Source organism: Juglans regia, chromosome 9 (assembly GCF_001411555.2).
Source record: "Juglans regia cultivar Chandler chromosome 9, Walnut 2.0, whole genome shotgun sequence".
NCBI lineage: Eukaryota > Viridiplantae > Streptophyta > Magnoliopsida > Fagales > Juglandaceae > Juglans > Juglans regia.
Window position 1 is genome coordinate 18,166,742 of NC_049909.1, and position 27,963 is coordinate 18,194,704.

Below are 27,963 nucleotides of genomic sequence, written 5' to 3' on the forward strand. Positions count from 1 at the left end.
GTTATATGTATATACTTCATTCCCAAGTCTCGTAGTACTCTTATCTCTTTTTTTTTTTTTTTTCCTTTTTAATTTGGGTCAATTCTAAATTAAATATATGATTATCACTTTTTTGTCGATCAAGCGTAAATTTTGAACTTTTACAAAATTGATATTCTCATAAATTGATTTAGTTTCGTTATATCTATTTTATAATAAAAATAATTTTATAATATGACGAATCACGTCAAATTATTTCAAGTTATGGGTAGAAGTATTTCTCTAATATAAAATAAGCGACGATCAAAGCACTGACTTTTTGCACTGTTTCACAAGCCCAACAAAGGATGCAAATAGTCAATGAAAGGGGAAAAGAAGGTATGGGCCTATATTGATAAATGAGAAAATAGAGCGGACTGTGTAGGCAACGCTATATTTTCCACTTGGATCCTCTAAAATTCGTACCAAAACTCTAAGGTTGAGAATGAAAGAAAAACAAATGCATAAAATGTGCTTCAAACAGTACTTTTGGATACAAGAAATATTTCATTTCATTTTATCGTTATAACTTTATCAAATTCTCATACAAAATATAATAAACAATTCAATTTTTTTCAAATTCTAAAATAATAATAATTTTAAAAAATAATATTTTAATAATATTTTATTCAACTTTCATTTCAACTCCCTATCCAAACGGCACCTTAAGCCTCATTTGATTACACAAATTATCTTATATCATCTAATTATTACAATTTTTCCAAATTCTCACAAAATATAATAAAAAATTCAACTTTTACAAATCTTAAAATAATAATAATAATATTAAAAAATTATATTATAATAATATTTTATTCAACTTTAATCTCATCTCATTTGTATAATCAATCCAAATCTTAATGCTATTCGAAAAATTTAACCGAGTAGCTATAAATATTTTAATCCCTATATGTTTCTCTCTCTTCCACTGTTGGTCCTAATATTCGGATAAAAACTCGAGAGAATCTGAATTAATTCTGTTTTGCAGAGTCAATTTTTCCCAAATTCTTCATTGACGCAAGCCAGCATTCAAAACATAAATAGAAGTATGGACAATTATACAAAAGATGTTCCCTCTCTGGAGACCCAACCACCAACACCAGGTTCGCATCTCAAACTGGTAACAGGCAGCAGTAAATGAAAGAACCCCAAAGTTCTCACAGAAAACAAACAAAAACATGTTCCTGACCTCTTCTTCAATCTCTGCAAACCATTGTCTCATATTACGAAGGCACTCAATAAAGGTTTGTTCACATGTAACTTCTACACGATTCATAAAAAAATGCTAACACCACCATGGGAGGAATGAAGTACAATCTCATTTCACATGAAGGCTCTTTACCTTGACTCCCAGTTTATGCAAAAGAGAAGAAAATATAATTACACAGGCAGTCGAGCAGATAATATGGGCCAAGTAGTACACAAAATTATTAGGACTTGCATCACAGTTAACGCTTCTGTCAAAGTCAAACACATTCATTCTCAGACCCCCTTTAGAAAGGTGAGTGGGGGAGGTCAAAAATGAAAATTCATGAAGAAACTTCTGCTGCCTTGGCTTCAAGAAAACATGTTGAGACCGAGAGAAAAAAAATCCCAAAAATGGAATTTCGTAAAAGGCTTTATAGGAAGACTATATCTGATAGTTAGGGATAAGCTATTGCAGATCCTGCTTGCTCTTGCTTCTTTTCATCTTTGCCTTAAACCTCGACTTGGCTAGGAGTGTCTGTACTGTATTTGCAAAGTTCACAACAGCCATTATGACGAAAAGGATCCCACAAAAAAATACCTGCAACAACAACTTTCTATCACTAAATATTGTTTCGGCATACATAATAACGCAGTTTTCTCCTGTTCATTTTTATTTCATTTGGTTAAACTGAAAAAACAGAGGAAGATCCTCGACAGAAATTACCTGCCACTCAGAAACGACCCCGAGATATGCAGTCTGGAGCAACAGTAGTCCCACGTACGCCTCAAAACCCTACATAAAATACATTAACACAACTTAAAATGAAAACAAACAAAAAGACTATGACTAAACTCAGGTTCGTATGTTTACTTAAAACATTTTACATAACAAAGATGAAACTTGCTTTACAATGATACAATAAAGCAGGAAACCATATTTGCCTGACATCTTTTCGAGCAGAACATACAACTAAGTGGGTGCAATGGGTTGTACTCATCTTAAATGAATAATACCAGTAATATTCTTCAGAAAAATTTCAACACTAGTACAAACCAACATTTTGAGCAAATCACCTGTAAAATAAAAAGTATGGGACACAACAGCCACAGTTGGCCATCCACACCGGCCGTTTCTCCCCAGACAACATCCATCCTCTTAGCCTGAAAACAAAATTAAAATACACATGGGAACCATATGTTCACAAATATGTTAGAAAGGCATTCCTGGCATGCCTACATCACCCTAACAAAGGAGATCTGCAATGAAAATAACACGGAAGATGGGCTATGCCCCCCCACCCCTATAGAAGGAAGAGCTGCATGGTGATGACTGACCGGAGGGGGAGGGGGGGGGGGCAATGATAAAGATAAAACGTAGAATGACTAAGACAGGAGAATTTGTGTTAGATGCAGAGAAAAATTTGGAATGGCACCTTTCCCAATGCAATACGGGTATAGAGTCTCTGGCGCTGATATCTATTTTGTAAAAGCATCGCAACTCCTTGCATCATAGCCCATTGTAGGAAAAGTTGAACCCCTCTCTGCACAAAATTTAACTGACAATTATAAACAGAACAAATGTTGTAGTTTGCACATAAGCAAACAAAAATAACCTGCTTTTGTGCACAATTTGGCTGTCCTTTAACCTCCCATGTAAGACTAACAAGGGCCATTATCATAGCACAGTAGTGATGGTATATCCACCTGTAGAATCCAACAGTATTTTATAAATATTCTATGGGCTGTACCAACCCAGTCAAAAAAAAAAGTGGCTGATAAACTAAAACTATATGCATTTGATATTTTGAGGCAGGACACAAGGAAAGCCCCTATATATGAAGATACACAAAATGAACTGTAGAAGCTCCTTGTATTTGCAACACTAAGAAAAATACTAGTCAGGGGGAAATCAGCAAGACATCAACCTAAAAAGATCTCAGTAAGAGGAAACTTCAGTCTGCATATTTAACACTCTTACTCTGTAACACTCTCAAAAGTAAGACTCTTGAGTAACCAACACAAAATGATAAAACAAGTGCGGTTACCAAGCAATCTCAGAAACAATTATGCAAAGGTAAACCTGATAGCCTCACACAAAGCTTCATCATCTTAAACGGTGAAAATACACAAACTAAAGTGAAGTTTATTCCAAAACTTCATCATTTAACAACTTTGATTCAATTCTCCCAACATCATCACAAGATGGCATCCAACAACTAACATTTAATCAGGTGTCTCCAACATTGGAGGTGTGCCCAATCAATTTAATAAACTACATCTCAACATAAAAGATGGTGCAACTAAAGCAGATTACATGTCAAATTCATAATCTATAAATCTCTACGATGGGAAACTACCACATTATGCTTGACATATCTGCCTTATTTTTTTCACTTGGGCTTGCTCTCATAAGATGCAACCATCACAACAAATTCATCAACTATAGTCAATATTTCATCACACTCAAATTCAATGCATCTCGGAATTTAGACACATTCACTTTCACATTTACAGTCAATTCATTGTTCTACTCAAGAACATAAAAGAACAAGAAGCATGTTACAACAGCCAATGAATATGACAAAACGCATGCCCAATTTAAAGAAAGTTTTAATGCTGGGAGAATTATATGCAAATGCTTACCATGGGTGAATATCACTTCCATTCTCTCTCAAAATGTTTTCTCGCAATGCCAAACCAGTGTAGAGGAACAAAAGCCAAGCCTGACAAAGTGTATGTTCCAAATTACATCACAGACGAATCTTCAAAATCAGAAGTGGAGAAATGTTAAGTAGGAGATACCTGGTACAGCTGAACAGGAAATGCTGGCAAGCATCCATCCCAAATCCAAGATCTTAGGATAAGCAGCATCGATGGAAAAAGAAGAAAAAGGAGGGCGGTTCTATCCTGGTCCAAAGAGATAATTATGTGAGCGAAATTCTTCAAGAAGCACACCACAGTTCAGTTGCCATTTGTTTTAGTTCGAGCTATATGGAAAATGCAGCAGAAAGATGATAGAATAAGCTTGACAGTAATCCAAGCACAACCAGAAGCTTTACCTGTATTGAAGGCGGATTCTGATTCTGCTAGAATATATCAATCAAGTTTTAATGGATGAAAAGAAAATCAAGTTTTATATCTTGTTTGATATCTAAATCATATTAGGAAGGAAGAGAGTTTATTATGCAAAGATAATCTGAAAATAAAAAAGCACACGAGATGCATTTGGAATGAAAAGACGTTTAGTCTTTGGTAAGAGAATCGAGAGATAAATAGAAACAATACTCTGTAGCTGTTGTACTCCTCTTTAACCTTCAGCTGGACGTCTTTCCGCGAGGCACGCACATTAATTGGACCCAAAAACATCCTCAGAAACCCGCCTGCCCCCGTATCATATCAACACAATAAATCGTCAATTCGTGATAGAAATTAACAGGCTTTATTAGAATTCATGGGACTACCAGTATCTAAAATAGGAGAAAAGGAGAATAAAATGGGAAAAGCACCCTGATTTTTGCCACGAAGATATGTAGCGGCGTCTCCGTCAACCATAATACATCTTGCTCTCTCTAATTCTTCTTGGAGCTGATCATAAAAGGAAATAAACGAATAAAATTATATCCTGATCAAAGATTAAAGAACAAAAATCGTGAAATTGGACTCCAATCCAAGACGAATCCTTTCCAATTGAACAACGAGACACGCAGAGGCGCAAGGGAGATTGAGAGAACTGCCTTGTTAACTAATTTAGGATCGAGAAGGTGATAGAAGAGCAGGGAACGGAGCAAAGACTGTAGGCGGCGGATGGAGGAGTCGAGGGAAAGTGCGCGGTGACTGAGAGACAGCTCATCGGAGGAAGCCTTGGAGATGGAAGACGCAACCGAATCCTGCAGCTCCTTCGCCTGCTCCACCACTCTCCTTACTTCTTCCTCTACATTCTTCGCAGAATCCTCCAACGCAGCCTTCGAATCAGCCATCTCTCTCTCTTTTCTCACCCCGACCCAATTCTTTTCTTTTCGTTTTCTTAGTACCCAAGCACTTCCTTTCTCGAGTCGTGCTTTCGTTTTCTTTGCGGTAACATCACCTCAACAACCTCAAACCATAGGAATGCAGAGTAGAATCAGAATTCATTACCAAACACCACCGCTTCAGCCTTGACGTAGTTAATTCCTATTTAAGTACTTCTGCTTTTCATGTACGGTTCGTTTACGGGTAAACCCTTCAGCCCTTGGCTACCTCCCTTTGCCTAACTCTCACTATCATACCTAAATAAAATCGAAAATTAGGTTTGAACATCAACGTCTTCTTGAGGTAATGGGCAATTAAACATTAGCTACAACCATGTCGTTCGGATCTAAGAACTTTTACAAGATATAGAGCAGTAGAGAAATATAAGAGCATCTACATTAGTTTATACATATATATATATATGTAAAGTTATATTTAAATAATATGATTTTAAAATTTTTTACATTAATTTATCCATATCTAAATATTTAGTTAGTTATAAACAGTATTTATCTAAATTTAGATAACTACTATTCATTCTACAAAATATATTTTAATCATTATTTCTCTCTCATCTCTCCTTCCTCTCTTTCTCTCAATCCTTTCTTTTTCTCTCTCATTTAACAACACAACAAACACATTCATTTTATTATAATAATATATTATATATTTTTTATTATTATATTTGTATTATTAATATTAAATGTACGTAATGGATATTAATTGTAAAAAATATATTAAAAAATTGATTTTAGTAAAAAATTAATAATAAAAAATAATATTATTTTATTATTATTTTATCTCAAATATGAATAAGCTAATGTGAGAATTTTACTTGAATAATAAAATAGTTATATAAAAGAAGTGATTTTATATATGCATATATATAGACTAATACTAATGCTCTAAATATAATATAAATTCTATAATATTTACTGTATATTAAATGTTGCCTATTTATTCACACGAACAATCTATTTGATTGGATACAGTGGTAACTATTAGAGGTTAGAACTTCTTTGAAAAAAAGTTTCTATCTTAAAATTTTCATCTCATTCTATTTTTTTCTAAACATTACTCAAAGATAAATATTTTTAAACTAATCATTACAATTTTTTTAAATTTTTAAATAAAAAATAATTCAACTTTTTTAAATTTCTAAACAAAAATAATATTAAAAAACTATTTTCTAATAATATTTTATATTTATAATATTTTGTATTTAATATTTTCTCTCTCATTTTCCAAAATCTCATAAAAAAACTATACACAAATTATCTTATTACTATTTATAAAATTTTTCTCATCTCTGAGCTTGTCCTAAATCTCTTTAACATTGTAGTGTCTTTTGATTATTCGAATATATTGGATTGAACCATCTTCACTTTTATCCTCATATATATATATATATATATATATATATATTTTAAGAAATGATATTGATAGTCTTAGAATATGTAAAATGTATACACTCCTTATAAATAAAGTAGATAAATCTGAAATTCAAATAAAAAAATAATTTTTTTAATGATAAAATTTACATGATTTAAGATTGTAACAAATATTCGTATGTACATCCTTTTTCTTTTTCCCATTGCGTTTACCTCTCCATAGAAGGTGTCGTATAGTATATGGAGAAAGTAAGATAGTGTACGTCCTTTCGTCGTTGACACTGATGGACACCATGGAGCTCTCCTTCAGGCTTCAATGGTCGAATGCAATGGATTATTGTGTTACATGATTACATCCTTTGTTGTAGTCTCTAGAGCACAACTACTCTTGTGATTGCTCTTATGTATAATTAGGGGCGGATCCACAGATTGAGACATCTGACACTCCAAAATTTTTAGATTTGGTTTGATATGATACGATATATATAATTTATAATAATAAAAATATTTTTATAATCTAACATATTATAAATTGATAAATTATGTTATTTTATAGTTTACTTTTATGGAATTTTGTGATTAAAATGTTTCTCTTGTATAATTGCTGCATAAATCACCTTTTCACCTCCTCCATGTCTACGGGACCACATATTATGCCAACCTTGACGACATTTTTATCGAAAGAGAAATATACTAGCCATAAAAAAAATTATATAAAAATAATATTATAAATTGACGTGATTTGATGTGATTCTTTAGATTATAAAATTATTTTTTTTATAAATTAAATCTGACAAATTATTTGAAACTACGTGCAATCCTGACTATTCCTCTTACCGAAAACATACCCTATGAACATTGGCTCCTAAAACTAGAACAAAAAAAAAAAAAAAAATAATGGCTACAAGGTTTTTGTGTATGGAATAGTCCTTGGGATCCAATGAAAACTGTATAAAATGATTGCAATTTCGACTAACCATCTAAAATATACTCGTTACCTTCCCTTTGACAGTAATTACGTGCAGATGCAGCATCTGTTTGTTTACTTCATTGCCGTGTCAGGCTGAAATATGACGTACAGCCATAGAAATTGGTGGGGTTAGTTGTCTCCTTAATTCATATGGTGGTTGACATGAAGTTCTTCCATTTGCCAAGAAGAATGAGAGAGAGAGAGACCAATATTTTTGTGGGATTTTGCTATGTCTACTACATCAAATATCATAAAGGGGCAAGAGTCAAGACAATCACGATTTTTATTTATTTTATATTTAAAAATTGATTAACGTGTCGGTATGACACAACAATCCATCAGTGTCTGCACAAGTCCTCGACAAAGAGTAACCACGTCAATTTGTATGTTTACGTAATATCAAATGTTATAATCCAAGCATTTTCCTTTTTAGTGGTACAACCTTCTTTTTCACCCCTTGTAATATACTTCCATCAAATACGTCAGATATTGGAAGCATTTCTACGTAAGCCAGTAATGATTATGATAAAACGAAACATAAAATGGAAACAACTCTCTGCAATTACAGCATGTAAACAAAATACATGATGGCTAAGCAAAACTAACCATTTCCCATGTTTATAGGAACAGTATGCTTTAGAAAAACTCAAAAAAAAGAAAAAAAATATAAAATCAAATGCTTTGGCAAAACACAAGTATACCTAAGAATTCCGGGGAACTAGCTTTGTTTTTGTGCAGCTTCACCGGTCCAGTAAGCCTTGACAGCAACAAGAATTTTCTCCGGATTGAAGGGCCCACTTTCGTGGTCCACAAACTGGCTCTTCCATCTCATTCCATCTATAATACCCTGAATCTTCACAAGAACCTCTACTGTATCCCTAAATATAACTGTGCCTTCTGGCCTCAAAATCCTATCCATTTCTAGCAGAATGTGGGTGATGTCACACCTTCAATACACAAACACAAAGCCAACCACAATGTTCAAAATTACAAGACCAAAGATCATTAAGCATGTTGTGTGCAGTTGTATCTCAAAGTTTTTACCTGTCCTGATATATGCTGAACAAACCGCCTGCATGAATGAGATCATATGTTCTTGGATATGTTGAGAATGCCTCACACCAATCCTGGTACGTCCCAATGAAACCGCGTTCATAAATCACACCTAGAGTGTCCTGGTTCGAATTGGCAGGAACCACATTCATAACCCACACAGGATATTTGGACAAGGCTGCAGCAAACCCACCGAGGTAGGCATTCATGTCCATGATGTTCCTGTACCGTCCCTTGGATAGGGGAATGATCCCCTTGTAATGGGACACCCTGTCTTTCCATAGATCATTGTCTTCGTTGAATTTCTCGGCGGTGATGCCTGGTATCGATCCACTAGTAATTCTAGGAGGGATGGCAAATGCACGCTGGGGCCACTTCTCCAATGCCCCACCAGCAACTTCATCTGAGCTGCTTACCTCTGGTAGTGGGGTGATGCAAGTTTCCATGTTTCTGTACCTTTTCATCAGCACAAAAAGATGCGAAGTTAAATAGAGTCAACCACAATAGTTTTTGTATTACCAAAGCAATGAATGATGCATGAGAGATGATGCGCTGTGGGAGTACCAAGCTGTGTCTGGATCATCCGACTGGCATATATGTGGTGTTTTATAAACCTTCTTGCTCTTAATGCAATCAATGTGATTGAGAGGCTTTTGCCAGATTGCAAGATCATTCTTTTCAATCACTTTCTTCCAGCACAGGCGCTTGGCTACATCCTCAATTGCATCTTGCTCTTGTTTCAAATCTTCTTGAGTTCTTTCCCATCCTCTCCAGTATGTCTTCCAGCGGATTGGGGGGCCGGAAAGAATCCAGTAACCACCAGGCCTCAGAACTCTGTCCACTTCAATTAGATACATACCATCTGTAGAAATCAAACCATCTCAGATGAATACACTTCTTGTCTCACTCACTGCATGCATAAAAGAGGATGTGTGATGAGTTTTAGCTTTTGCAAATTTATAAAATCTCACCATATTTCTGCCAAGGAATCAAGCAGCGTGAACAATGAGCCATATCAAATGCCCTCGCTGGGTAAGGAAGCCTCTGTGAGGCCATGATGCCAATCATAGCAGGAACTCCCCGCTCCAATGCAAACTGGACCTGTGCTTCGTGCGTGTCCCTTGGTGCAAACGACATTGCCAGGATGTCCCTCCTCAACAGGTAAGCTCCCCAACTTGCAACCTTAATACACACAACAAATAGAAGTCATGGGGAAAGCATATTAGCAAATTTCCTGCCATCTAATCTATACTGAGAAGTCATAAATTACAACAAAACACATATAACTTATATATATCTTTTGGAAAATTCTATATACTACACAATCATCTCACTGTTATCCCATAGTGACGGGTAGCATTGCCCATCAACTTTTGAATTATTTTCTCTAAAAAATTAGAGATAATCATAAAAAGAGCCACATTTACAAAATGGGATGAAAGCATAGTGTAGTATATAGCATTGCTGGTACTTACACCACAGCCTGTGTCTATGGCAGTCCTGATATTTCCGCTTTTGAGAGGAATGAGGTCGTTAATGTCATCAATATATGCATCAGCTCCGCGGGGGAACATGGTACCTCCTCCAGGAAATCTGAAACGGTCACCTTCGACCTGAATCCAATTCTGAACAGCCTTCTCAATGCTGAGTTCTCTGTGGGGAATATTAACATACCATGCGTAGTCTCGGCTCTGAGGCCACTTGAAAGGTGTCCTATATCTTGGAGGAGCAGGTATAAGGCAACGGAGGAGCTCTTCCTTTTTGGGGCAATGCCGCTCTCTGTATTTCAACATGTCCCGATCGAATTTCCTTGCCCTCACTGGATCTTGGCAAGGAGTGTACTCGCTATAGGAAATATCACAGGGTGGGAAATTCTGGGCTCCCCCGGAGTTGTTCATTTCAACTTGATGATGGCTTTGAAAATCCAATGCAGAGGATGAAGATGACAATGGCAGACTGTTGCCTGCTGAAGTCGACCCAATATCGCTACGGCCTGCATTATTGAAGACCTCGGATCGATTTGTGGGGGCAGAAGTATTCTGCCAGGCCCCAATAATGTAAGACAAAATGCAGAGAGCACTAACCCCTAGGATCCAGGTGAGGCGATTCCTCTTGGATTCCGGCTGATGAATTTTTGGGGATCCACTGTACTCTTTTGCCATTTACTTCTGCCATAACAAAAAGAAATCACAAGAGAATTTATTCACTTGTGTTTTTTATTCCCTTTACAGAAAATTGTATTTGAAACAGAGGAGGCTGCAATGGACAAATAGACACTAGGCCGAACATTTTCTTTCCAAAACAACTCTTGTTTCCTTTTGGATTTTTGGAAAACAAAAGCAAAAATAAGGAAAGGAATCAATTAGGCAATTAAATCACAAACAGCACGAAAATCATTATCTCATGTCACCTTCTACCACCCACATTCATTATATGGGGAAAAAAAGAAAATCAAGAAAACAGAAGACGAAGTTTCGCAGGAACATGTAGATGAAACGGAGGAAACAGGGACGGTCAGCCGGATAGGAAAGGACTAATGAATGGAAGGCAATTAGGTTTCACAGAGAAAAGAAGGCGAAACGCCAATGGCAGCGGAACAGAACAGCTCAAAAACTGAAAAAGAATTAAAACTTGAAAGACAAAAGTAACGTAAAATATCAAGAAAAAGCGACCAAACACTAGATCCCACTATCAGCAAAGCTGCTAGTTCGTTGTAGGAACTGAAGTGAAAACAAAATGAAACGAATAAGACATGATGAGTAGATATAAGTTATAATCAAAGGAAAGCAAGAATATGCAGAAACTGGAAACTGGAAACATACCTCTTTCCAATTCAAAAGAAAATCAAAACCCAAAAATCAGAAAAAGGTGCGCACCCTTCTCTTCATACTTCAAAAAGCTCTAACGAGAAACGAACTTTGCAAACCTTTTTCAAGGGAAACCCACTGGAAACATCCATGCAGTGGACCTTTTCTTTCAAAAAGAAGAAAAAAAGAAAAGAGAAAGAAGCACACCTGAAGGTGATGCTCAGCAAAAGACTCCCAGATTCCTCAGCTAAAGACTCCCAGATTCTCACGATGAAATGTTTTTAATTACTACCATGTGAAGTTAACATGAAACTCCTAGGTATTCGAGTTCTCCTTTATTTTCTCTCTCTAGTTTTTAAGAGTTATTGGCAATAGCTATATACATCATAAAACTTGAAGAGAATACATAAATGAAGCTTGGGGCAGACAAGGAGGCGACCACAGAGAGAGAGAGAGAGAGAGGGGGCTTAAAAGTATAGAATAATGTATAACACAGAAAGGCGGAAAGCCTCCGCCATTACAGGAAGTGGTGAGTGGTGAGCATATATACGAGCTGAAAACGAAAAAGAAAAAAAAAATGGGCAGGGGATATTATTATTTCTTTATGTGCTCTTTTCTTTATTCTTTTCGATAGGAGAGAGAAGGATGGAACCGGTCTAGATAACATGGCCGGTGGCATCGTTTGATCCGTTGAGCGTTTGAAGGAGACTGACCCGCCTCGTTTAGCTCCCAACCCTCAAATTCTCTCTCTTCTTCTGCATGCATGCATTTCCAACATTTTCTCAATCCTCACTCACCCACACATATTATTCTCTCTCTCTACCAAGAGCAGAGTATTATTATCTTACAGCCATTGGCCACGCTAGCCATTATTATCATCTTATTGTTACGAGAATACAAAGAGATTATATAAAATAAATTTATAAATTAATGTGATTTTATAAAATTTATTATATCTATTTTATAATAAAAATAATTTTACAATCTGACGACTATATTAAGTCATATTAATTTATAGGTTTAATTTTATATAATCTATTTATAACTAAAGTATTTCCCTCTTATTATTGGGTAAAAGTATCGATCATGTGCCCACAGCTTTGACAGTAGAAAACTAATCCTCCAAATTGAAATACAATCACATGCAAAACAGCAATAAACGGATAGTAAATTAAAAAAAAAAAAAAACTGATAGACGTATAATTTCTTAAATGATTATATTTTAAATTGAAAGTATTTCTGTAAAATGATGTTATTTTTATAAATTATTTTATAATAATGACTCATATAAAAAATTATAAAAATAATTACATATATCATTTGTCATTATATATAGTATTGTTATTTTAAGGTATTTATACTACACATTGCTTATTAAACATAATTTAATTTAGAAAATAAATGTCAAAATCTAAATCATATAATTTAAATCATAACATTTAAGTAACGTACGTAAATGGTCTGGTGTATACACCGGAATATAATAATTCTTTTCGTCAAGAAATAGTTTGCAATGTTTCATACGGCTCGAATAAAAATATTAGTTGAGATGTGATTAAAGAAGAAATTTATGAATAGTAGTAAAAAAGTTTGTAAATAGTAGTGAAATGGTTTGAATTAAGGTATTTAATGAAATTTTGAGAAAAGAGAAATAACAAATTGAATAAAAATATTATAAATGAAAATATTGTTAGAATATAAATTTTAATATAATTTTTATTTTGTGATTTGAAAATGTTAAATTATTTTTTGTGTTTTGTTCAGAAATTTAAAAAAATTGTAAGATTAATTAATGATTAGATGAAAAAATTGAGATTTAAAATTAAAAAATATTTATATTTAAATAATACTTAGAATGTTAAAATGAGATTACATAAAATGAGATGGATGATATAAGAGAATAGAAAAATGATAGTATGACTATTAAATATGCCTACCACTCATATATTTTTATTTTTTATTTTTTTTATTTCTTTTAATGGTTAAGGAAGTTACTATTAGTGAATTTATATATATATATATATATTTAATGGTTAAAGATGTTTAAAAAATACTTAAAGAAAAAAAAAAAACTCATTTGCACTAGTGTATACATTTAGGCTTTGTTTGGAGCATCAACTACTCTCAACTCATCATTACAACTTTTTAAAATTTCAACACAAAATATAATAAACAATTCAAATTTTTCAAATCTCAAAATAATAATAATATTAAAAAATAATATTTTAACAATATTTTATCATCTCATCTCAATGTTTTTTTTTTAAGAAGAGGATGATATCCTACTTTTATTAATTACCCTCACTTGAGTTGTAATATTCCTTACCTTTAAACACTGCATTATCAAGATCTTCGAAGGTCGACCATTAATATTCCTTACCTTTAAAAGCAAAATGGCCAATTAGTTCTCCCCATTGTGGTTACAATATATATAGTTACAAGGAATGCGAACGTGGCAAATTCTTAAAGAGATTAAATTGACGTGGCATGCAAGTTCAGAATGCCTGCCACGTATATCATCTAATAATTGTAATTTTGATAAAAAATAATAGACATACAATTTTTATCATAATCATTTATATAACTATATAAAAATAGATATTTTTATAAAATAACTTATAATTAAAAGTAGTATTATAATTTACTTTAACACATAAATATCATTATTTTAAAACATAAATATAAAAAAAAATTGTGTGTCTATCGTTACTCTATTTTGATACAGCTCTTGTACGAAGTTCGAGTTAGGCATTACTTATCATGCATCTATTTCTAAAAAGATTTAATCTTTTTGGCATACTGTCTCTAAATTATCTGCTAATTGAAGCATAAAATTTGTTAGGTTTACGATCGATGCTTTGAGATTAATGAGATTAACTCTGAAGAAGATTTGGAATGTATCGATATTTATAACGTCAAGTTTTTTGCAGTATCCTAGTAAAGTTGGTAATTTAATATAGAATAACGTACGTAAGGAAGTCATCTGGGCTCGATCGAAGCTTTTGATCAGGATGGAGCTAATTAATTTTCTTGAGGGCCGATAGAGGAGCGGTTTGGATTTAAAGATGAGTATAGATGAGTTGAAATAGTTTATAAATAGTAAAATAAAAGTTAAATTATTTATTAAATTTTATGTTAGAATTTAAAAAAATTATTTTAAAATTTGAAAAAATTTGCGTGAGAATTTAAGAAAGTTGTAATGAGTTAAGTTTAGATGAGATGAGTTGAGACTGTATTACATCACGAGTGACACAATGACTACGTACTAGATCTCGTTTAATTTCACCAAGATGAAAAGGGAATTAAGAACTATATATTAATCGTATTAGTATTATAACATGATCATTAAAAGGCGATCCACCGGAAACTGTAAGTAAAATGACACCAAAATATATAATTAGAACTTGAAAATAATGAGGGGAATTCATTTAGATAATTAATTAGTGATTCTTGTAAAACATCTCCTTGAATTTTTGTCAATTTTAATTTGAGGCTTTTAAGTGGAGAGACACACATGAAGATTGGATTCTATAATTTTTATTATAGTACAAATATTTCGGATAATTAGATTAAATGAGTAATTAATCAGTATGAACCAATTTATGTGGAAAAGATTCCTTCAAGTTATTACCAAAGATCTCAAGCGTGAGAGAAATAGACATATAAATTAGCTAAGTCCTACACTATTTATTGATGCATATTAATATATTATACGTACCATAAATGTTTCGAATAGTATTAACTGAGTAATAAAGTTAATAGGACATAGTTTACATGTTTATTTCTCTTTCACTTTAGACTTTTAAGTTCGGACAAAATCTTGAATAGAGCTTAATTCATTTATATGTCTATTTTTTTCATTCTAGTCGAAACTTCAAGTATAAGGTCTCGATGTTAAAATGGAATGAAATGAGAAATTTATAAATAGTTATTATTTTGAAATTTAAAAATTTTAAATTATTTTTTATATTTTATTTTAAAATTTAAAAAAATTATAATAATTAAATAATTATTAAACGAAAATCTTGAAAATTTAAAAATTCAAAATTTAAAATTATTTATATTTAAAAATTATTTAAAATAAGATGAGATGTAACTTCAAAATTCGTGAATCATGGTGACGAAAAAGCTGGAAAGTTCAAAAAAAAAAAAAGAAAATTCGAAAAGTAAAATGGTGAAAACCTCGTGTGTACGGCATGCATCTCTTGATGCCCAGCGACGAATATAATTAATAATACCATTACCACCCTCTGACTCCCACGCAATCTCTCTCTCTCTCTCTCTCTCTCTCTCTCGGTGCATATGTACCTACCTCACCTCAAAAGCCCAAAGGCCTGCAAGTCTCAGAAAGATTACCCTCTTTCTTAAGTTTCAGCCGTCGAGCTCAATCGAAAGACAGTAGCAAATGCGATCGATACCAGAACTAGAACCAGCAGCAGTAGCAGCGGCAGCAGCAACTCAATATGTAATACATCTCTCTCCACCAACCTCTTCTCCAACAACAACATCAAGATGCGAAGCACATGCTTGCAGCTGGCAGCCCTACTCCAATTCCAGAGATTTTGAAGAAAACGCTACTATAGTCCTCCTCCTCCTCCTCTGCTTTCTCGTCTTTGCGTTGGCTCTCAATGCCGCCATCCGCTGCTTCCTACGCGGTGGCCGCAGTCATCCACCACCTGACAGCAGCCCTCCCCAAAACGAACAGCAACAACATCATCAGCGGAAGACCTCCATGCAGAAAGATGCAGTTGATGATCCATTGGTGGCAGCTCCCACGGTGGTGTTCTCGGTCGGGATGAATCTGGCTGGGGCGGAGGCCGAGTGTGCCATTTGCTTGTCGGAGTTCGTGGAAGGAGAGGGCATTCGGGTGTTGGTAAGGTGTAAGCATGGATTCCACGCGCAGTGCATCGAGGAGTGGTTATCCTCCCGCTCCTCGTGCCCCACTTGTCGCAGCAGTTGTCTCCCTTCCCCTCCATCTTCACGAGAAGCCACGGATCAACCCTGTCAAAGGAATCGCATCCAACAAAACCTCCCAACCGCCGCCGCTGCAACTGCAACTCTCTCATGATTACGATTCGGAGGTGCTATATATATGTATATTTCCATGTCCTGCTGCAGCTAGCTCGCTAGCTAGCAATAATTGCTAGGATTAATAATAATTTGCATGATTTTCTTCCATTGGAGAAGGTAATGCTTATGCATTATCTTTGGCTATCAACTACATACGCACAAATTAAGAATCTGGAAATGTATCACATTTAAAGATCATCTATGTCGACATGAGTGAATTAACTTGCTTTCCGACCATTTTAATCGTTTCGAGTTAAATAAGTATGGAATATGTTTGAGAAACTGATCCTTAAAATAGAAAGAAATTAGGAGCAGTTTAAAGAAAAGAATAATGCTCCCGCTGGCCATGTGTTTTTATGTATTTTTTTAAAAATATTTTTTATATAATTTTTTTTAACAATTTTAAATATTTTAAAAAATAAAAAAAAATCAGAATATTATTAAAAAATACTTTCTTAATTATGAAATAAAATAAAAAATATTTCCTTAAAATATTTATTTTTTAATAATTTTTTTTTTTTACTTTCTAAATAAGAAAATATTTTTAATGATATTCTAAATTTATTTTATTTTTTAAAAATATTTGAAAGTATTAAAAAAATTACTTAAAAAAAACACATAAAAATACATGAAAACACATATTATAACTTCAGCGGAAGACCCAGCGGGAGTTGTAGCATCGTCCGAAAGAATAGGGCAGGTTTGGAGGTGGGATGAGATACAAAATTCTAATCTCATCATTACACATTTTTCAAATCTCCATACAAAATATAATAAACAATTCAACTTTTTCATATCCCAATTCAACTTTTTCAAATCCCAATACAATAATAATACTAAAACATAATATTTTAAACACTAAAACAAAATATAAAATTCTCATCTCACCCCCCAAACCTGTCCTAAAACTCTTTGAACAGATAGGAATCGTTTCATCTACACAGTAATCTGTAATAGTCAGAGAGCCATGTGAACATTGAGTGTTTCACTTCCAGTCATTGTACAACCAGCATTGGTTATACCCAACACCTCAGACAAGGCAAAGGAAAAGGAAAAGTAGTAAAAAAAGGACAAGCAACTGTCAGTACTGGTTTGCAAGACAGTTGAACGTCCCAAGTAGTGTCTCATGATCTGGATTCTGGGGTCTAAAGAGATAAGTACTATTGTTTGTTTACATTTCAGTGTCTCCGTCTGACACAACAGATCAACTACGTTGTTATTTTGTTTCGGAGTTCCACTTGTGAGGTCTCGAATGCCTCGAAGAGTGCAATTTTGTTAAGATAAGGCAGATGTAGAAGATAAAAATAAAGATAAAGATGAAGTCGTGGAAAACTAGAATTTCAATTTCAGTTGACTTAGAATATTAGTATTGAATTATGCAAATACAAATATAAAATTTACATAATATGACATGATTTTGTATTTAGTTATTTTCTTTAAAACTTATTCCCACATTGAATTATCTATCTATTAATCAAAATAAGAATAAAATATTATAAATTCAATAATTTTTTTTTCAATTTTTTTTTCTAATAATTGAAACCTGCAAAAATCTACAATCAAAGTGCAGGAAGAGTAACTAAATAAATTGATTTTTTTTTTCTATTAATTGGTTTTTAGTTACAAACCAAACTAGAGTGAAGAAATTTGTCCACCACTGATTTCTACAAAAATCAGCAATCAAAGTGCAGCAAGAGTACAAAAAGGAATCGGCGTCTGACGTTTATGGAATAAAAATAAGTTTTGGTCATTGTACAGTAGACAGTCATATATGACCCACAACACTAACATACAGTAGCTAAAAGTCATATATTTTTCCATTTGCATAATTCAATGTCGGTAATCTTATGTAAAATAAGTCAAATTTTACATTTCACTGGCATTTGAATAATCCAATGTCAGTGCTCTTAGTCATCTAGTTGTAATCCAGTTTTTGAATTTCCTCTTATCGGTTTGTTATGATTCCTACTGTCATCATACTTGTATTTCTTTATTAATAATACAGTCCACACAACTGTAAAGTGTGGTGAATATTTTCTTCAACATAGTATCAAGAGCTCAAGACTAACGCCAGTTATGGCAGATTCAACTCCACCTATTTCTGAGACTCACGTCTCTTCTCCATTTGTTCACCCACCCATTTTTACAAACACCTTCCCTACACCCACTACATCCCTCCCCAACTTTACACCCATTAAGCTTACAAGAGACAATTACCTGCTATGGAAAGCCCAGGTTGTTACATATCTCAAAGGTCAGCACCTGTTTTCCTTTGTTGATGGATCCGCTGTTTGTTCTTCCCCCATGATCACTACTACTACCAACCAAATCGTGCCTAACCCTGCTTTTATGCAATGGATTATGCAAGACCAATTAATTCTTTCAGCTCTAAATTTATCTCTCTCTAAAATTGTCCCTGCCCATGTTATCAAATGCCAAACTTCTCATCAAGTCTAGTCGACGTTGGAAAGAATGTTTACCTCCACATCCCGTGCTAGATCCATGAATCTTCATTATAAATTAGCTACACTCAAGGAAGGTGGTTCCTCTATCTCAGACTATTTTCATAAATTTACTACCATTGCTGATACATTAGTCGCTGCTGATCAACCACTTAATGAATTTGAGTTGGTCTCATTTTTGCTTGTGGGTCTCGGACCGGAATACGATTCCTTTGTGACCTCCGTGACAACCCGAGTCAACCCACTTTCTTTGGAGGATCTATATGGGCATCTGATAGCTCATGAAATTCGGCTGGAACATCACCAATCACCCAATGATCTTACTCTGGGTGGTGCGAATTTTGCATCTCGTTCGCGTGGGTCTCGTGGTGGACGTAGCTCTGGGCATGCCTCTGGTTTCAATACTGGTGCTCATGGCTATGATCACTTTAATCGTGGCATGGGTCATGGCCGAAGCTCTAATTCATCCGAGTCTCGACCTGTTTGTCAAGTATGTAACAAACTGGGACACACTACTTTACGTTGTTATCATCGCTATGATGAATCTTATAAACGTGATCCATCCTCTATGCAAGTATATTACACTGGTTCGTCTTCAGCAAATGATTTGAACTGGTATCCAGACACGGGTGCTACTCATCACTTAACCTCATATATTTCCAATCTCAATATTACTGCTAAAGCATATACTGACTCAGATACAATCCGCGTTGTAAATGGCACTAGTTTGAACATTACACATCTTGGCACTTCTAAACTTTCTACTCCTACACTTTTCTTTTTACTTCACAATGTACTTCATGTGCCACAAATTACCAAGAATTTAATTTATGTTCAAAAATTCACTGCAGCTACTAATCCTTTTTTTTGAATTTCATCCATCTTATTTTTTTGTGAATGATCGAGCAACGGGGAAAATTCTACTACACGGGCCGATGTAAAAACGGACTTTATCATTTCTCCATGTCCAATAAAACTTCTCCTCCATCTGTGCTTATTGGTGAACAAGTCTCGCTTCCTCAATGGCATTCTCGGATGGGTCATCCAGTTTTTAAAATTATTTGTCATGTTTTGTCGAAATTTTCTTTACCAGTAGCCGCGTCTATGTCTAGTCTATCATGTTCTGCATGTTTAAGTTCTAAAAGTCGTCAATTACCATTTTTTGAGTCATGTACTCGTGCCTTGATACCACTTGAATTAATTTATAGTGATATTTGGAGCCCGTCTCCTATTCTTTCTCATAATGGTTTCCGATATTATGTTACCTTTATAGACTCATATAGTCGGTACACGTGGTTTTATCCCATAACTTGCAAAAGTGATGTCATTGCTATTTTTTGCAAATTTTAGCCTCATGTAGAGTGAAAATTAATTGCAAAATTAAATCTGTTCAGTGTGACTGGGGTGATGAATTTCGTTCGCTATCCACATTATTGGCCTCTCTTGGTATTTATCATCGCAGATCTTGTCCTCACACTCATCAACAAAATGGTGCTATTGAACGTAAATACCGTCATATTGTTGAAACTGGTTTGGCTCTCTTAACTCATAGTCATGTTCCTCTTAAATATTGGGATGTTGCATTTCAATATACTATTTAATTAATCGGATGCCATCACTTGTTTCTCAAAATCAATCACCTTTCACTCGTCTTTTTCATAGTGATCCAAATTATTCTTTTCTTCGTGTCTTTAGTTGTGCTTGTTGGCCTAACATCCGACCATATAATCACCACAAGTTACAACCTCAGTCCACTCGTTGTATCTTCCTTGGGTATAGTCTCAATCACAAAGGTTACAAATGTCTCAACCAACTCACTGAAAAAATACTTATTTCTCGCGATGTTGTTTTTGAAGAGTCATTATTCCCGTATCAAATTCAATCCTCCACTCCGAGTCATAAAAAATCTCCCTCGGCACCATTCATTATACCCAATTTAAATCTCCTACTTACTCACCTCATGTAGTAGAGCAGGTCTCGTTGGTATTGGTCCCTCTAGATTAAGCCCATGCTTCTCCGGCCCACCCAAATAATTTTCCATCTCAAACCGCTCCAGCCCACCCGAGTATTTTCCCTTCCCAACCCATCTCCTCTAACCTTTCTCCCTCACTACCACCTGATACCTCTGCACCAAATGCTTCCGAAAACCCCTGCATTCAATCAACCTCAAATTTCCTTCCACCCCAACATCCTATGACCACCCGATCAAAACATAACATTATTAAACCCAAAACATGTATCGATGGTACTATCAAATATCCTCTCCCAAAAGTCCTAATTGCCGAAACCGATTCTTTAATGGTTGAACCATCGTGCTACACCAACGTGGCTAAGCATCCTCAATGGTGACATGTTATGAACCAGGAATTTGATGCATTACTCTGAAATGGTACTTGGATTATTGTACCTCCCACTAATGCCTGAAATGTAATTGGGTCAAAATGGGTCTATCGGATAAAAAAGAAAGCAAATGGCGATGTGGAACACTACACAACACATCTAGTTGCCAAGGGCTACCTTCAACAAGCTGGAGTGGATTTATTAGAAACTTACAGCCCAGTGATTAAACCCACCACAGTAAGAACAATTCTCTCTATTGCTATTTCTTCAGGCTGGGAAATTAGACAAATTAATATACATAATGCTTTCTTACACGGTACACTGACAGAGGAAGTTTTCATGACACAACCTCAAGGATATACACATCCACAATTTCCAAATCATGTTTGTAAATTGAAAAAGGCCCTGTATGGCCTAAAACAAGCCCCACGGGTGTGGTTCACGCGCCTCAGTAATCGGCTTCTGGACCTTGGTTTTCATGGCTCACGTTCAGACACTTCTCTATTTATTCATACCTCATCCACGTTCACTATGTACATTCTCATTTATGTGGATGGCATTTTGATCACCTACTCAGACAAGCATGCTATTGATGAGTTGTTGAAATCATTACATAGTAACTTTGCAATCAAGGATTTGGAAAGTCTGAATTTTTAATTTTTTTTTTGGTATTGAAGCTATTAAGTCAGATGGGCAGCTTATATTATCTCAACATAGGTATATCATGGATAAACTTCAAAAGACAAAAATGTATGAAGCTAAACCCATTAGTACTCCCATGGCCACCTCTACTAATCTCAGTGCTTTTGACAGTGAAGATTTCAGTGATCCAACACTTTTTCGTAGCATAGTTGGTGATTTCCAGTACTTGTCAGTCACTAGGCCAGATATAGCTTTCACAGTTAACAAGTTATCTCAGTTCATGCATAAACCAAAACTTGCTCACTGGCAGTCAGCTAAAAGACTCCTTAGGTATCTAAAATAGACTATTAACTATGATCTTGTATTTAGCAAGTCAAGCAACAAACTCTCCAAGCATTTTCAGATGTTGACTAGGCTGGGTCTTGTGATGATCGACTAGAGGGTTTTGTGTGTTCCTTGGGCCAAATCTTATCTCATGGAGTTGCAAAAAGCAAGCAACAATTGCTCGATCAAGTACTGAAGCAGAATATAAAGCACTTGCCAATATAGCTGCTAAACTCCAATGGCTTCAATCCTTACTGCAGGAACTTGGTATTAGAACATTAGCTCCTCCCATCTTATGGTGTGATAATATTGGAGCCACATATTTATCATCTAATCTAGTTTTTCATGCTCACACGAAGCACATAGAAATTGATTTTCATTTTGTGCGGGATATGGTAGTCAAGAAACTTATTAAGTCATCAGATGAACAACTAGCTGATATTTTTACAAAATCTTTTTCTTCATTCAGATTTGCGGCACTTCGATCCAAGCTCAATGTAGTTTTCATTTCATTGGACTTGCGGGGGTGTGTTAAGGATGAGGTAGCTGTAGAAGATAAAGATAAAGATGAAGCCGTAGGAAACTAGAATTTCAATTTCAATTGACTTAGTCATCTAGTTGTAATCCAGTTTTTGAATTTCCTCTTATTAGTTTGTTATGATTCCTACTGTCATCATACTTGTATTTCTCTATTAATAATACAATCCACACAACTGTAAAGTGCGGTGGATATCTTCTTCAACAAATTTGATCGTTTCCCTATAAGAAAGAGCAATTGACCCTATCAGTTTATCAGACGTTTGTTTGGGATTTATTGGGTCGGAGAGAGACAATTAATTAATTAAAAAATATTTAGACAAGTGTGAAGAGTACGTTAAGGTCCTGTATTATTTTATTTTATTTTATTTCCTTATTATAATTTTTTTAAATTTTTATATAAAATATAAATATTTTAAATATTTTTCAAAAATTTTCAATCTATTCATAATTCATAAAGAAAATTTTAAATATAATAATATTCTTTATTAAATCTAAATCCATCAAATTAAGAGTAAAAGTCAAAATAAAATTTAAAATAAAATGAATTTATTATATAATTGTAAACAAATTGTTATAAAGTAGTAAATATATGATTTGTCAATTCAATTTAAAAGATAGTTTTTAAAATTTAAATCTTATAAATTAAATTTTATCATAAATTATGTACTTTATGCGTCAATTTAAAAATAGACAAATCAAACAAACATGCTAGGATGCATTTTATAAAGAATAAATATAGATAAAAGTCACTATTGAAAGCATCTATTTTGTACACATTATGTGGCATCATTTATACCACATATCTCTCCAAGTGAATATTGTGAACAATCAACTGGAAGCCACGTCCTACATTAATCGTACAATGATGGAGATGCAATTAAAGAGAGAAAAAAGAGGAAGATAATAAAATTCGTTTATTTTCAAAAATGATATGAGATGAGTTAAGATTAAAGTTAAAAAGTTAAATAAAACATTGTTATAATATATTTTTTAATATTATTTTTATATAAAAATTTAAAAAAGTTGTAATGATGAAATAGAAAGTTTTCAAAATTTTAAATTTTAATATTGAAAACAAACTAGCCTAAAACTTTTCCCCGAGCATGACCCCAAGGACGAAAAGTGGTATATTCAAAATTTTAAATTTGAGATATTTCGGATATTTAAGTGAGGTTTGAATATTTAGTTGAAATGAGATGATTTTAGATGAATTAAATAAATTATTATTATAAATTATTTTTTAATATTATTATTATTTTAAGATTTGAAAAAGTTGAATTGTTTATTATATTTTATTTATAAATTTAAAAAAGTTATAATAATGAGTTGATATCACTTCTCAATCCAAACGGGGACAAGCTTGGTTTGGATATAAAAAATATTTCAACTCATCTCATTTATCTAATCATTATAATTTTACTAAATTCCTATACAATATACAATAAATAATTTAACTTTTTTAAATATTAAAATAATAATATTATTATTAAAAAATAATATTTTCTTCAACCTTCAACTTTCATCTCAACTTACTATCAAAACCTACCTATGCATCATTTATTGTTACGTTTATAAATATTTCAGACATCATTAATCAATCAAATAAATATTATACTACTCACTTTGAACTTTCCAATTCGAAAAACGGCAAATATATTTTTCAATTATCGGAACTGAAAAAGCCTTTGGAATAGTAAGCTATATATATAGGTAGAGTGAACCGTCATATATATTGGAGGGAGAGTTGACCTATTGATGTTGGCAACTCGATTACAGTGACCTCCAATGTTATCGATGGAGTCTGGAGATAATGACGAGGACCCGCATCTTCAAACCTTTCAACTCCAATGGCATATATATGATGATGGTCGGGATTCCTCTGGCTCTCTACAGGTACAAGAGAAAAAAAAAAAAAACATTCGGGATTGGAGATCTTCAACTACCATTTAAACGTAATTATAGGCCGAGTCCACTCGTAACAAACGTCTAATTCAAAGCAATGTAACCAATAGATTATTTCAAGAGTAATATTATATATAGTCGTATAATGTGTAAATACCATATAATCACTTTAAAATAATAGAATATATTATTAATAAAAAAATTAATTTTTTTCATGTGAGTCCTATATTTACTTACTTTTTTAAAAGATATTACACGTATTTACACACTCCACGATTGTAAATATGATTTATCTTATTTCAACAACCGTACTATGTCTCTATGACTACCATAATTTAATTATTTGGCTAATTTCTTATTATTTCAATTTCGCATGTGAATTTTATGTTAAGTCAAAAGAGGAGATCATATATAAGAAGAGAATCATATCATCAATCAATAGCAGTACTTAAAATGAATTATGAACAACTTAACATGGAAACCAATAATATTATTAACATGAGTACCAGAGTGCCAGTAATATGCGTTGATCAAGCTAATTCTGAAGGTGATGAAAGCATTGTGATCATGGGGTTGTATTGGTGGAGTGACTTTCAACATGATTTTGGCTCTTTTCACCGAGTTTCGGTTTTCATGAGCAATGGTTGATAACTTGATTGCCCTAGCTCCTTGCTCCTTGCCCATAGAACAGAATAAAGACCTCCAATAATCATAAGGCCACCCAATATACTGTCAGCAAGCACACCAACTTTAAGATATGAACCACAAAGACAACACAAATCAAGAAAAAAAGAAGGTACAACTTATTTGAAGGATTGAAATTGTTCTACAAATTTTTCCGAGTGGTCGAAAAATCTCGAGATAAACATAACATGTGATCCAACATTTAGAGATCTACTTGTAGTGTTTATCCCTCTTAATTGTAGAAAGTGTTTAAAAAAAACTGTAATATGTTATACGAACCTAACACAACTTAAGCGTTCAGCCCATACACAAGCTGAGAAGATAGCTCATGTTAGAACCAACGCAAGTGGAAAAAATATGGCAACATAAAAGGGTCCTTTCTTCTCTATACACCAAACTTGCAGCCCGAATGAAACCCCAGTTCCAAGTACTTCCTTCATATATATTACACATACAAGCTGCAAATTAGCCATTAATCCAACAAATAAAGAAAACTACGAGAAGGAAAGATGATTAATTTGGCTAAGTGATAAAGCTAAAATGAAGCACAGGATTAAGCCGAGACATACACAATAGGCGAGGGAAGCAAGTTGAATATCCCCCCCAATCTTCCATGAGTCGAAGTTTCTCTGAAGCGCGGCTGCTGCCACAGTGGCTTGCACAGAACTGAGGAGACACTGCAGAGTGGAGAGCCGTAGCTTGGAAGGATATTGTTTTAGAAGATGGGGTTGGACGATGAGCCATAATGACCAAGCAACGGAACAAAGAAACATAAGAACAGGGCCGAGAAACCTATTCTTATTATTCCCAACATGATGAAAGGATGTTTCTGTGCTGCTTCCTATAGGACCCAAGAAGCTAAGCAGCATGGCTCCTCCAATGGCAATGCACATCCCGACGATCTTTAATATCCCATGAAATGTGCCCCAACCTACAGTCTCTATCCTACCATTTTGTATTTTCATTTTTTTTCAGGTGAACGTTGGAAAGAATCAGATACAAACTTTACATAAACCATTAATCCAGTTCTTATTATAATAGGAGGATGCTGCATAATTATCAACCAAATTGATTGGCTTCTGCAGAAAAGCAGTCGCAGCACGTAAAGCATAGCAGTAAACTGGAACTTTTAATTCATTGATCACCAACCAGTACGTGATATTGTTATTATTGTTTCATGAATGCTCCAGTTCTGTAATTATATAAAACAAGATTTCTGGCTCACCTCAGCAGGACAGACAGAAGAAATGTGACTACTGGAATGGTGTTCAGAATCGCAGTTGCATTTGTGGCGGAGGAACGTTGGAGGGCAAGATAGTATAGATCCAGGCTAACCGTGGGTCTGGAGTTTGGTCATCGTCCATCCGGAAAAAAGGTTTCGGAACCAAAACAAAAAAATAGATAAATAATTCGATCAAGATGTAAACAAATTTCATACAAATATAAAGCAGCTTCCAAACCATAGTCATGATCATCTTGGCCTGCATCTCATGCATGTCTGAAAATTGCCTACTAAAGGTCGTTTCCTTTTCCTTCTGTGGTGTTTCTGGATCTAGATATTCTTTCATTTTATGTAATTGGCTTTCCGAACCACCCAAACAGAATTGCTTTAGAAAGCTCTTAAAAGTTACACAAGTTCTCCGAAAATACCAACCAAACATTATAGTATCCAGTTATATATGTTGCTTATTTGAGGTTTGTGCAGCAACTTCTACTTGCCCACATAAAGCAGCAAGGAAGATTTTGCAGAAGAGGCCGAATGACCACATATTGTCGGTCCTCCTATAACATGTACTCACAAAAATCATACTTATGATTTGCACGTAGAAGTGAAACATGTTACTCTTTATTTGGAAGTAGAGACCAAAAATGGCAGAACAAAAGACTGTGCAGAAAGGAGTACCAACTACAACCTTTCCAATAGAAGAGCAAAAGGTGCCAAAACGAGGGCAGCAATGGCTTGCCTATAAGCGTTGAACACCAGAGGACTGATACCATCGTTGAGCGCAGCCTTGGAGATTATGGCCATTCCTGCTTATGCAGACTGTATGAATATCATTGCCCAAAAGGCTTGATGATTAATCACTGTCGCTTCTATAGCTTTGTAAAGGCTGATCATGGTGCAGGCTTAATTTTCTGTTAGCTTGGGTAATTATCGAGCAAACTATGAAGAGATTACAGGGGATTTTACGCAGAGAACTGCATTTAGGTGCAAAGGTTGGGGGGTTGAAGAGAGATCAGATTTTAAGGTAAGGTAAAGTACTCGCATTTATTTATGCCCCCTTGCGGAAAAAAGTGGAGCTCAAAGACCAACCGATCGAATTTACAGAGAGCTGATGTTTGCTCACAATCTGGTTGGAACCTACAGAGATTGGAAGAGATGGTTGGAATTGACTTAACAAAATCTGCATGGTAGTTTTCTCGGATTCACAGTCAAAAGGTGGGATGGGATAAATGGATTTGGCACAATCTAAGATATCCATCTTCACATGGAGGAGTGCTTCCTAAGAGGTGTGGGTTCCTTTTAGCATCAAAATATAACGACTGCAAGCACCCGAAATGTG

At 34.3% G+C, this 27,963-nt stretch overlaps 3 protein-coding genes and 1 pseudogene across 4 annotated transcripts; 1 reads left to right on the forward strand and 3 right to left on the reverse strand.

Annotated features, from left to right (window-relative positions):
* Positions 1 to 1,220: 1,220 nt before the first annotated feature.
* LOC108982450 (transmembrane protein 120 homolog) lies at positions 1,221 to 5,557 on the reverse strand. Its single transcript, XM_018953822.2, has 10 exons — positions 4,941 to 5,557; positions 4,713 to 4,791; positions 4,492 to 4,586; positions 4,009 to 4,113; positions 3,850 to 3,929; positions 2,820 to 2,910; positions 2,640 to 2,747; positions 2,281 to 2,367; positions 1,931 to 1,999; positions 1,221 to 1,804 (listed from the first exon to the last, which is right to left on the reverse strand). The coding sequence occupies exons 1-10, from the start codon at positions 5,181 to 5,183 to the stop codon at positions 1,673 to 1,675; spliced, it is 1,089 nt and encodes a 362-aa protein (XP_018809367.1). The 5' UTR covers positions 5,184 to 5,557; the 3' UTR covers positions 1,221 to 1,672.
* Positions 5,558 to 8,079: 2,522 nt separating this feature from the next.
* LOC108982449 (probable methyltransferase PMT18) lies at positions 8,080 to 12,025 on the reverse strand. 2 transcript variants are annotated; one of them, XM_018953821.2, is made up of 6 exons: positions 11,643 to 12,025; positions 10,104 to 10,796; positions 9,600 to 9,810; positions 9,193 to 9,490; positions 8,620 to 9,084; positions 8,080 to 8,522 (listed from the first exon to the last, which is right to left on the reverse strand). In XM_018953821.2, the coding sequence occupies exons 2-6, from the start codon at positions 10,788 to 10,790 to the stop codon at positions 8,294 to 8,296; spliced, it is 1,890 nt and encodes a 629-aa protein (XP_018809366.1). In that variant the 5' UTR covers positions 10,791 to 10,796; positions 11,643 to 12,025; the 3' UTR covers positions 8,080 to 8,293. The 2 variants fall into 2 exon arrangements, with proteins under 2 accessions (XP_018809366.1, XP_035549646.1); XM_035693753.1 differs by lacking the exon at positions 11,643 to 12,025 and adding an exon at positions 11,451 to 11,520.
* Positions 12,026 to 15,700: 3,675 nt separating this feature from the next.
* Positions 15,701 to 16,632, forward strand: LOC108982451 (RING-H2 finger protein ATL79-like). The gene has a single exon (XM_018953823.2). It carries the CDS (start codon positions 15,841 to 15,843, stop codon positions 16,501 to 16,503), a length of 663 nt encoding a protein of 220 aa, XP_018809368.2. The 5' UTR covers positions 15,701 to 15,840; the 3' UTR covers positions 16,504 to 16,632.
* An 8,551-nt stretch (positions 16,633 to 25,183) lies between these two features.
* Positions 25,184 to 27,596, reverse strand: LOC108982448 (annotated as a pseudogene).
* Positions 27,597 to 27,963: the final 367 nt, after the last annotated feature.

What these genes read in the sequence shown, in the direction of transcription:
- LOC108982449 (XM_018953821.2), bottom strand. Translation starts at nt 10,790, where the DNA reads ATGGCAAAAGAGTACAGTGGATCCCCAAAAATTCATCAGCCGGAATCC. An exon ending in GATGATCCAGACACAGCTTG is followed by an intron (nt 9,085 to 9,192) that starts GTACTCCCACAG and finishes GCTGATGAAAAG; the next exon opens with GTACAGAAACATGGAAACTT. An exon ending in TTCAGCATATATCAGGACAG is followed by an intron (nt 8,523 to 8,619) that starts GTAAAAACTTTG and finishes TGTGTATTGAAG; the next exon opens with GTGTGACATCACCCACATTC.
- LOC108982451 (XM_018953823.2), top strand. Translation starts at nt 15,841, where the DNA reads ATGCGATCGATACCAGAACTAGAACCAGCAGCAGTAGCAGCGGCAGCA.
- LOC108982450 (XM_018953822.2), bottom strand. Translation starts at nt 5,183, where the DNA reads ATGGCTGATTCGAAGGCTGCGTTGGAGGATTCTGCGAAGAATGTAGAG. An exon ending in TTCCTGTTCAGCTGTACCAG is followed by an intron (nt 3,930 to 4,008) that starts GTATCTCCTACT and finishes ACACTTTGTCAG; the next exon opens with GCTTGGCTTTTGTTCCTCTA. An exon ending in CCATACTTTTTATTTTACAG is followed by an intron (nt 2,000 to 2,280) that starts GTGATTTGCTCA and finishes TATTTTATGTAG; the next exon opens with GGTTTTGAGGCGTACGTGGG.